The sequence below is a fragment of the Lepus europaeus genome, chromosome 8, assembly GCF_033115175.1.
Source record: "Lepus europaeus isolate LE1 chromosome 8, mLepTim1.pri, whole genome shotgun sequence".
Lineage (NCBI taxonomy): Eukaryota > Metazoa > Chordata > Mammalia > Lagomorpha > Leporidae > Lepus > Lepus europaeus.
In genome coordinates this window covers 31,192,823-31,204,880 of record NC_084834.1, presented here as the reverse complement: position 1 = coordinate 31,204,880, position 12,058 = coordinate 31,192,823, and the positions used below count along the sequence as shown (strand labels likewise).

Sequence of the window (12,058 nt, the reverse complement as noted above, 5' to 3'; positions counted from 1 at the left end):
TGCTTCTCGGTAACTCTGCCTTTCATATAATAAATAAACCTTAAAAAATTGACTAAGAGAATAGACAGACCGAACATGGAAAGGAAAGGAAAATATTAAGTTGAACTATACATCATCTTAAACGCACTATGACAACACTAAGTTGATGTCTTGTCAATCTTATCTCTTTGCACAGTCATATGGTTACAGAAACAGTGTCAATTCTGTCAATCATATGAAGATAATCTTGGCAACAGAGTGCAAGAACCAGTCCTGGTTGTTATGGCTGTTTATGGAATGAAACAACAGATGGAAGGGTGGGAAAGTAAGGTAAATGAAGTTTTTTTTTTTTTTCTCTTCTTCTTCTTCTTTTTTTTTTTTTTTTTTTTTTTTTTTAAGATTTTACTTATTTATTTGAGAAGCAGAGTAACAGGCAGAGGGAGAGAGAATGGTCTTCCATCCACTGGTTCACTCCCCAAATGGCCACAATGGTCGGAGCTCCACCATTCTGAAGCCAGGAGCCAGGAACTTCTTCCAGGTCTCCCACACTGGTGCAAGGGCCCAAGCACTTGGGACATTTTCTACTGCTTTCCTAGGCCATAGCAGAGAGCCTGATCAGAAGATGAACAGTCGGGACATGAATTGGCGCCCAGACAGGATGCTGGCTGTCAGGGGGAGGCTTAGCCCACTACACCACAGCGGCAGTCCCAATAAAAGAAGTTTTTTAAAAATTATTTTAATGTATTGAACATTTACTTAATGATTAGGTAACTGGTCTCTGGTTAATCAATTAAGCAATTAACATCCAGGGAACAATCTCATTTATTTAGGTAATTAATTACTCTTTTTTTATTTTTTGACAGGCAGAGTGGACAGTGAGAGAGAGAGAGAGAGAGAGAGAGAGAGAAAGGTCTTCCTTTTCCGTTGGTTCACCCTCCCAATGGCCGCTGCGGTTGGCGTGCTGCGGCCGGCACACCGCGCTGATCCGAAGCCAGGAGCCAGGTGCCTCTCCTGGTCTCCCATGGGGTGCAGGGCCCAAGCACTTGGGCCATCCTCCACTGCACTCCCGGGCCACAGCAGAGAGCTGGACTGGAAGAGGGGCAACCGGGACAGAATCCGGCGCCCTGACAGGGACTAGAACCCGGTGTGCCGGTGCCGCAAGGCAGAGGATTAGCCCATTGAGCCATGGCGCCGGCCATAATTACTTTTATTATATTTTTAAAATACTATGTTCACTAAATAAGGAGCTCTCTGTGCTGTGTAGGTTGCAATGGATGTTTTGTATACTGGAAGTAAGGTCATCAGAAAAGTGAGGCTACAGAGAAAGACATGCTGTAAATTGCACATGACACATGCAGAATACTCACAAAGTTGATGGAATATATATTATTAAAAAGTTATGCATGGATTTTAAATTTTTGATATCAAATTAAACGTATTTTTACATTCCATTTTCCCACAAACTTTTTGAAATACTCTCATAAATCAAAATTACCTTTACAGGGTCCCAAACCAAAAAAATTAAAAGGGGAGTCAGATAATATCTGAAGAATGACCTTTTACTTCTTAAAGAAGTGGGAAAAGTGGCTAAAATAAGATGGGGAGGGGAGGTGCAGCATTGTGATGCAGCTGGCTAAGCAGTCATTGGCAGCACCAGCATCCAGTTTAAGTCCCGGCTGTCCCACATCCGATCCAACTAATTTTCTTGGGAAGATAAGCAGAAGATGGCCCAAGTGTTTGGGCCCTTGTCACCCATGTGGGAGAACTGAATGGCGTTCCTGGCTCTTGGCTTTAGCCTGAGCCAATCCTGGTTGTTGGGGCCATCTGGGGGATGGGTCAGCAGATTAAACATCTCTGTCTCTCCTCTCTGTCACTCTGCCTTTAAAATAAATAAATAAAACCTTAAAAATAGATATTAGGGAAAATTAAAAGATATTGCCTTCCAATATGAAGCCAAAGCTAGGTGTCAGGTTTGTTTTGTATATTTCTGTCTTTTAGGCACATCTGGTTTTCTGGTTCATGTAAGATCATCTATGCAGTTCTCCTTCTACCTTCCTGGATACACCTGTTTACCCTCCTTTATATCTCACTCCTGCACCTTGCATTGTCCTAGGCCTTTTTCTCTCTTTACTATTACCTCTTACTAGCAAATTTTATTTATTCCACAGCCTCAGTATGCTGAACATTTTCAAATGGGTAGAGTATACTGCCCAGATTCTCCAGAGAAATACATATGCATAAATCTCTTATAATCACCATATGTATTAGTTTCCATAGCTGATGGAACACACCATCATAAACTAAATGTATTAAAACAAGTGTATGCAAGGCTGGTGCCGCGGCTCACTAGGCTAATCCTCCACCTTGCGGCGCCGGCACACCGGGTTCTAGTCCTGGTCGGGGCGCCGGATTCTGTCTCGGTTGCCCTCTTCCAGGCCAGCTCTCTGCTATGGCCCGGGAGTGCAGTGGAGGATGGCCCAAGTGCTTGGGCCCTGCACCCGCATGGGAGACCAGGAGAAGCACCTGGCTCCTGCCATCGGATCAGCGCGGTGCGCCAGCCACAGCGCGCCAACCGCGGCGGCCATTGGAGGGTGAACCAATGGCAAGGGAAGACCTTTCTCTCTGTCTCTCTCACTGTCCACTCTGCCTGTCAAAAAAAAAAAGTGTATGCTTTCATAGCTTTTCATATATATATACACACATAATATAAAATATTCTAATAAAATATATAATGTACTATGAGATAATATGATAATAATGTATAGTGAGTGAAATTTGTTTTCAGTGTTGGCTCAAGTATTCATGGGGACTCAAAAACCCAACTCTGCCATGTGCAAGCTGGAAGCCCAGGGAAGCTGGTGGTATAGACTGAAGCCTATGAGCTGCAGAGCCAGTGGTATAAATTCCAGATGTGGTCTGAAGACCTGACATCTATAGTGCTGAGGGCACGAGAAAATCAGTTTGTGCTCAAAGAGTCCGGTTGATCATCAATGGATTTGAAGATGCTCACACATATTGGGTTGGGGGGATGGTGGTGGCAATCTGCTTTGCTCAGTCTACCAATTAAAATGTTGATCTCCCACAGATATACCCCGCATTAATGCTTAACCAGTTATCTGGACATCCTACAACCCAGGCAAGTTTATCCATAAAATTACCCATCATGCACAGAACCACCCATGTAGACTTCTTGAGCTCCAGACTCACCTACTTAGCCATCTACTTGAACTCTCCCCAGACACCTATAAAATTATTCACACTGGCACCTGCCATGTTCCACAGCCAGAAACCAAGAGCCCATTTAGACACCTCTGTCTCCTTCATAAGTCCATTACCATCTCCTTTGCAACTCTTGAATCCATCTAGTTCCCTCCCTCTTCACTACTACTACTTATGTCTAGAAACTCAGACTAGTGCAACAATAATGAAATCAAATTACTACTGAAGGTTTATTACATACCAGGCATGTACTACTCCAAAACTTTGCATAAATTACCTCTTTTAATCACCACATAAATTACCTCCCTAGGGATGACAAAACAAATTACCACAAACCAAATGACTCAAAATAACAGAAATTCATTCTCTTATTGCTTGGAAGTCAGAGGCCAAGGTGTCAGCAGGTTGTACTCCCTCTGAACGTTCCAGGGGAGGACACTCCCTTGCCTCTTTCATCTTCTGGTGGGTCCAGGCATTCCCTGCCTTGTGTCTGTGCCATTGCAATCTTTGTCCTTGTCTTCCCGTGGTCTTTTCTACTGTGTGAAGTTCTTGTCTTCTGGTTCAAATCTCCCTCTACCTTTTTCTTATAAGGCTGCTGTCTTTGGATTTAGGGCCCACCCAGATAATGCAGGATGATCACCTCACCTTAGGATCCATAAATCAATTACATCTATATTCACAAGTTCCAGGAATTAGGAAATGGATCTTGTGGTGATGGTGGCAGGGGCATTATAAACATTCTACTCTATAAAATAAGCATAGTTATTAGTCCTACTGGATAGAAGAGGCAATTAAGAGCTTAAGGAACTTTCCCAAAGTCACATTAGTTAATAAGCTATAGACATGAAATTACATTTATAACCAGAAAAACAATTTTAGTATTTTCTGAAAGGAGTCACAATCTCAAGAAATTCATCAACCTGGTTATGAAATACTGCTTCTTCAACCCATTCATTACTGGACTATACTATGACTAGAATATAGGACACATCAACATTTCTATCCCTAGGACTCTTATTCTATGAATAAATTGGTCACATTCGACAAAGTTGTTTACTGCTGCACCCTTTGCAATAAAAATTATTGAAAACAGCATTAATGCCCCTCAATGAGGGATAGTTAAATCCATTATGGTACAGCCATACAATGGGATATGATACAGCCCTTTTAAGATGAAGCAAGTCTATGGTTAATAATGTATTGTGTACTTGAAATTTTATGATAGAATAGATCTTAAGTGCTCTCAGAGACAAAGAAGGTAAAAACGTAAGTAGTTGTATAGGTCAATTAGCTTGATTGGGGGATCATTTCCCAATATATACATATATCAAAACACATTTTGCATCTTAAGTATATAGCATATTTATCCATTGATTGTACCTCGAAATAAAGCTGAAAAATGTTTGAAACTTACAAAATGAATTTGTATGCATTACTATGAAAGAATTTAACTCAAAACACAGAATAGTGTGCATAAAACTTTAGCCTTTTAAAAATAATGAAAAGGACATATAAATATATGTCCTTACAAGTATATGCTATACATATTCATATATAGAATCTTTTGGAAAAATAAGCCAGAAATTTGTAGTAATATTTGTCTCTAGGAAAAGAACTGTGAAATTGAGTACAAGGGTGGAAAGAGGATTCATTTTTCATTATAAGCTGTATTGTGGTGTTCTTTGGATTTACTTTGCCATGTACTTGTATTATGTGTGTGTGTGTGTGTGTTTGTGTGTGTGAGAGAGAGAGAAAGAGAGAGAGAGAGAGAGAGAGACAGAGATGAGCTAATTTACACCATTTTCCTCAACTAGACCCCTACCACATTTCATTTTTCACCTGACAATTTATTGTTTTCCCCTAAATACTGAATATGTTCATGTTCAGCAAGTGGATGTGTGTGACTGTGTGTGTGTGTCAGTGTGTGTGTATATATCTACAGTTCCAAAAGCTATTCTTGATTTTGGAACCAACTACTCTCATCTCACACTCAGAAACCACTTGTTCATCCAGCTTTGAATTACAGTTACATTTATAAGCTGATAGCTCTCATTAAATTAGGTCCTGAGGATATATGTGCATCTTTTTGGTCTTTATGTTCCCCAAGATACATGAAAAAGCTTTGCGGAAAGCCTATTATTAGCTGCAAACTATTGAACAGAAGCATTGTCTCAGAAAACCTGTCTCCCACGACAACCAGTTGTAAGAGTGCTAGAAAAATACACCAAACCCAAATACCAGAATCCTACTCAGCATAAAGATTTAAAGGAGCAAATAATATCTTCAACACTAAAAAGTAAGCCAAATACTTCTCATCAGTAGGGTTATTAAAAGAGGTGTATGTGAAATGAAGTAGGAAGCTACACTTTAAAGATACTAGAGGTAAGAGAAGAAAAGAAAAATGACTTCAGTTACAATATAGGAAAACTGGGTCTTTAGTTTGTTTTTAGCCAGACCAACAAAGCCTTGTCACGAAATACGCAAACACTAATGCTATCATGAAACAATTTACTTCTTAGACTGGGCCCAAATGCCTCCCGTCACCTCTGCTGCCTCCCTCCCCAGTCCCCATACTAAAGATAGCATCCATGGAACCCACTCTGCAGCCTTGGAAGCTCTCATTCTTTCCTAAGCAAAATTTCACCTAATTGTATTATAAAGTTACTGTAATATTTTTTACTACTTAGTTTTTTTTTTCTGTCATTTATACCATTTCCTCTTGTCTTTGTTGATATGGAAACACAGAGGGCCATCCTATGCCATGCGTTTAAGTTTCATATTCCCCGAAGCATTTCATGGTGATTTTCTTCGTACTGTTTTCTATAAACAATGAAAGCGGCTTCTTTTATGCTTCTAGCATACAGTGATTCTGTTTTCACCTTGGTGAATAAGCACACTGACAAAAGGTCCAACCCATTTCTGTTGGCCTGATAATAACATATGACAAAATGTTATGAAATAAACATTAAAAACAGCAAGGACAGAGATGAACTTCAACTTACAGTTAGTGCTGTCTCATACTCTGCAGCAGCCAAGTGTGCTAATCCCAAGTAATAGGAAGCTTCTCCTTCCATCTTCTTGTCATTTGCTAAAGGGAAGGTAGAGAAAAATTACCATCATGCTCAATAAATTATCACAATAGCAAACAGAATTCTTGTTTTTTTCAGACAGTAGGAAGTTATTGTGAAAAATTATATAGACTTATCAATGGTCCCAAAAATCTAGTTGAGAAAAAGGCTAACATAAATGCAACTTGCCGGCACCACAGGTGTCAGAATCAGGTACATTAGCAATATGATTATAAGGGGTTTCCTTCTACATACACAACCTGGTGTTATCATGTTGGCATTCATAAATAATTTTTATAGGAGTCCACCATGGAAAGACCTACTGTAGCTCAGCATAGTTGTTATAACATACATGAAATAGCTGATAAAGTGTAACAACCTTAGTTGGTGCACAAACTCTAATACTCCAAGGGACGGACATTCTGCTAAGTTTTCAAATTTGCGCAGAAAATTAGCAAATTTAGGAACTACTTGTCTATCTTCAGCTTAAAGGTTATCAATTAAAGCTTGGGTGAGAATGGGGCTGGCATTGTGGTGTAGCATGTAAAGCCACTGCCTGTGAAGTAAGCATCCCATATGGGCTCTGGATTGTATCCCAGTTGCTCCTCTTCTGATCCAGCTCCCTGCTAATGGCTTAGAAAGCAGCAGAAGATGGCCTAAGTGTCTGTGTTCCTGTCACCCACGTAGGAGACCCAGATGGATCTCCAGGCCCTTGGCTTTGACCTGGCCAAGTGCTGTTTGTTGCAGCCATCTAGGGGTGAACCAGTGGATGGAAAGTCTCTTTCTCTGTGCATCTCTATGTGTATGAGTGTCTCCCTCCTTTTCTATTATTCTTTCAAAATAAATAAATAATAATTATAAAAGTCAGCTTGGCTGAAGAGAATGACAGAGCTTGGATTCCTGGTACACAATTTCATCCTTACTTTGAAATCCAGACATGTTTTTCTTTGCTAGTCACTGGCAATGTTTTTTTTCATTGCCTTTTTACAAGGAATTTAGACTTTCCAAACCCTGTGACATGTTTTAATCCAGGAATAACCCAATTTTTATTTATAAAAGCAAAACGTATAAAGGTGTAACATGTTGTTCAACAAAATTTACAACATATCATGTAAAAGTAGAAGGTTTATATTTACTAGTGTAAATGTGACATAAATTTAATATATTTGCATTAAAAGTTCTTACTTTAAGAGGAATACTACCTTTCTTTGTAATTTTGGAAGTGACTGGCTTCCACTATCACCTAGTTCTTGGGCAATATATGTTTTTGTTCTTTGGAAAGAAGGATCCTAATGAGCCTGATAAAGCAGCCAAAATGGCCCAAGTACCAGGGACTCTGCCACCAATTGGGAGACTAGGATCAAGTTCCCGGCTCCTGGCTTCAGCTGGCCCAGCCCCAGGCCTTTGTGATCATTTGGGGAGTGAATCAGCAGATGGAAGATCTCTCTCTAAAACTACCTTTCAAGTAAAATAATGAACCTTAAATAAAAAGAAAGAAAACAGGATGTCAAATGGCTGACAGTATTTTTTTCCTCCCTAGGTGTTTTACTGATGGCAGAGAATTAACTCTTGTTAGAGTTGATGGTATCACTGATTATACCTGGGGGATTTTAACTCTTACAATTCATCTGGGCCCTACCTTCTTTGCTATAGGTTTATTGGTGCTGTCGTGGGACTAGGAAAGTGAAAGATGGGAGACAAGGAAGAGACTGTGGCAGGAACATTCTTAAAGAACTAAACATCTATTGTATACATTTTGTATCTGTTGTGTCAAATGCTGTAAGTGTGTTAAGGTACTAGCAAATTGCTTGAGTTGATAACAGCGGATCTTTTGCAACTAATTTTGTGTGAAGGGAAGCTTAGCAAAGGGGAGGAAAGAAAGGAAAAATCTATCCCTGTTGATCGAGGTTTTTGAGCCAGTTATCTCAAATAGTGAGGAAACACCAAATATTAGTTTTTATAAAAAAGATTTATTTATTTATTTGAAAGGCAAAGTTACAGAGAGTGAGGGACAGAGAAAGATTTTCTATACTTTGGTTCATTCCCCAGATGGCTACAACGGTGAGGGTTGAGCCAGGTCAAAGCCAGAAGCTTCTTCCAGGTCTCCCATATGGGTAACAGGGCCCAAGCACTTGGGACATCTTTCAGTGCTTTTCACAGGTCATCAGCAGGCAACTAGATTGGAAGTGGAACAGACAGGTCATGAACCAGTGCCAATACAGGATGCTGGCATTGCAGGCAGTGGCTTTACCTACTAAACCACAGCATAGACAACCAAATTTTAATTTTAAAATAGAATTTAAACATGAGAACTTCTTCTATTAACTAACTAAGATGAAGTGAAAGCAGTGAGATAAAGGAGAAAAATGTCAGTAGGAGTAGGATTAACAACAACAAATGTTACATCTAAAATGTTTGTGCTATTAAAATGAGACACATATATTTACATACATAAAACTAGGCTAGAGATGGGAAATAAACAGTAAACAATAAATTCCATGGTAAGGTTTATGGTGATAAATACTCCCTGGGAAAAAAACAACAGAGTAAGTCTTAGAATAAAGTATAGTAGTGAATCATTATGACTGGTTGAAGCCTTCTTAGTTGTGATACAAAAAGCAAACACAAGAAAAAAATAAATTTGCATTCATCAAAATCAAAATTTGTGTTTCAATGGCTACCATTAAGAACTGAAGAAAAAAACCAATATAATAGAAAATATTTTCAAATCATATATCTGACATAAGATTTTTATCTGGAATATATAAAGAATTCTTACAATTCAATAATAAAAACAAAATTAATCTAGCTAAAAGTTGGCCAAGAATCTGAAGATCAATCTACCGTGTGCCCTAGCCATCTCATTCCTCGAATTTACCCAGAGGTAATCAGCATCTAAGTTGTCTGTTCCCCCATTTATAGCAGTTCAATTCACATTAGCTAAGGTATTCAATCAACCCAAATGTCCATAATCTGTTGATTGAATAAAGAAAATGTGATATATATACACAATGGAATGCAACTCAGCCATTAAAATAAAGAATGAAATCATGTCTTTCTCAACAAGATGGATGCAAATAGAGACCATTATCCTTAGTTAAATAAGCCAGATCCAAAAGACAAATATAGGTCTTCTCTGATTTGTGGTAGCTAATATATAGAACACAAAAAACCATAATGTATATGAGTAAAACTGGCATATTGAGATTTGATTATTGTTGAAATCCCTGGCCTATATTCCCATGGAGTAGTTTTTCTACTTTCTACTTGTTAAATTATTTATTAAGCTTGTGATTATAAAGCAAATTGAAAGTATGTTATCACAAAAGTTAGAAGGAAAAAAAGGAAGGAAGGAAGGAGGGTGTGAGGTAGGGTGAGAAGTATCATTATGAGCTTGAAATTATATATATGCAACACATGAAATCCCCTCTTTATGTAAATTAAATAAATTTTGTAAAAGATTTACAAGTGATCAAATGAAACAAATGAAAAATTCTCAACTTCATTAGCCAACAGGGAAATACAAGTAAAATCATTAGTGAGATATTTTATGCCTACTAGAATGACTGTCATAATAAACGTGGAATTAACAAGTGATAGTGAGGAAGTAGCTAAATTGAAACCCCATACATTGCTGGTGGAAATGTAAAATGATACAGCAACTCTGAAAAACTGGTTGTTTTTCAGTGAGTTAAACATATGACCTACTAATCCCACTCCTAAATATATGCTCAAGATCATTAAAAACCTGTGCTGTACATAGTTGCAAAAGATAAAAGGTGTAAACAACACAAGTGCCCATCAAATGAACAGATAAAGAAATACTGGCATAACCACACAATGGAATATTATTTAGACATGAAAAGGAATGAAGAAATGACACAAGTTGGATGAACCTTGAAAACACTAGGCTAAGGGAAAGAGGCTAGACACACATTGTATGATTTCATTTATATGAACTATCCAGGATAGGTAAATCCATAAAGAAAGAACATAGATTAGTGGTTTCCAGGAGCTAGGAGGAGTCAATAGGGAATGATTGCTCATGGGTATAGGGGACACTGTTGACGGTTGCCCAAATTCATGTGTACATTAAACACTACTGATGGTTTGCATTAAAGACATGAAAATAACAGAACATGACAGCCTCTTTTGCCGGTGCTATACTTGTGCGTTACACCAAGATGCCCTACAGAAGATGTTGGTTGACAGTGGGTGTTGGCACCCCATAAGTACACACACCATAAAACATGTACAGAATGAGGGGTATGTCTTACTCAGGCAACCAGGAATTTGCTTTTCAGGATCCCTGACCAAAGAAGGAGACAACAGGAGAGATGTTTCCTCCCCGAGTATTCAGCTGCTGCCAGAGCTTGGTAAAATATCATGCAGCCCTTTAACCTGTCTACTTTCTCATATGGAAAATGTATTGATTTGAAAAGATTTAAAATTACTATAACTTTAGAAAACATTGTCTTGTCCTACTTTTCTGTCCTTTGGAAAGTGAGAGATACTTTGAAAAAAGAAACTGCTAGGCAGGCTCTTGCTGTTGGAAGATAGGAACCTTCTTTTCTTTGTGAACTACCTTACAACTTAGCAAATGGGAGCCTGAAGTCATAAACCCTTTCCTAATTTATAGAGTCCTTTATATTGAAATTTCATATAACTTTCCACATGAGGACAATTTGTTGTTGAAATTGATCTCAGTGCTAACTATATCAGTATTCTTAAGGGGAAAGTACAAGATCACTATATATTTACAAGAAGTTCATTTAATGGGAAACATCTTTCAATGGGAATGATTTCCTATGAGTATTTCAACTAATACTATTAAAGAAGTAATTTAACAAAGGAAAAAGAAAAAAAGAGGAAAAGAAGAAGTAATGGAGAGAACAAGATACTTACTTTTATTCTGTAGTCAATTAAAATCACACCCAGAAACCCAGTCTGGCTTACTCTAAAGAAGCCACCTATTACTTGATAAACCGATCAATCAATCAAATATAGCCACGAGCTAATAAACTTTAGCTCGTAAATGTAATTTCTTTTTCTCCTTAGTGGAAAAGCTACTCTATTGATAAATCATTATCTGATAACAAAATGTCCTTGTATTTCACAAAATGAAAGTCTGTAAGAATATGTTAAAATTAAAAATATTATATGTATCTATGCAAAAGATAACAAATATTAAGATATGGCCAGCTCTCATAAGAGCACCTTTATTGCTGTAAGGTGCCCATGAAGCACCTGGATGTTGCTAACGTTCTGATTCTGACATTGTAGGATTGGGGTGGGCCCTGAGACTCTGCTTTTATACAATGCTCCTGGTGGTGCTTGTACTTTTGGACTGTAGGCCACATTTTAAGAGGCAAAGGTCTATACTTTACTAGAGTCTCATTTTCCCATTATTCCTAAGTATTTATCATAATTCACCTATACCTGACAACAGGGAATTTACACAGATCTCTCAGGTTGCAAGAAATATACAACCTTAAACACACACACACACATACACACAAATACCCTTATCTTGTACAGATAATCTTAACTTCTTATTGTGGATTTCTTGTTTTACAGCATCATCCCAGTGGATGGATTGTAATCTTGGAGACAAAGCTTTCAAGAAACGGATTTCCTGTTGTCAGCAGTAAGGCATCTCTGTTTTACAGTAAAATTTGAAAGTATATTGATGGCATTTGTCTTTGCATTTCATAGGAAATAATCACCCTAACACTTGACCATTTTTACTTGCCTCTTGGGAGAACCAGTGTCTGCCCATTAAAGAGAACAAT

The 12,058-nt window shown here is 38.1% G+C and overlaps 1 protein-coding gene across 1 annotated transcript in view; it reads right to left on the bottom strand.

Moving 5' to 3' along the window:
* The window catches only part of TTC29 (tetratricopeptide repeat domain 29), a 264,832-nt gene that overhangs the window by 163,256 nt on the left and 89,518 nt on the right, over positions 1–12,058 (bottom strand). The window contains exon 7 of the mRNA XM_062199063.1: positions 6,201–6,286. Within this exon, the coding sequence (XP_062055047.1) occupies positions 6,201–6,286 (86 nt within the window). The remainder of the gene's footprint in view (positions 1–6,200; positions 6,287–12,058) is intronic.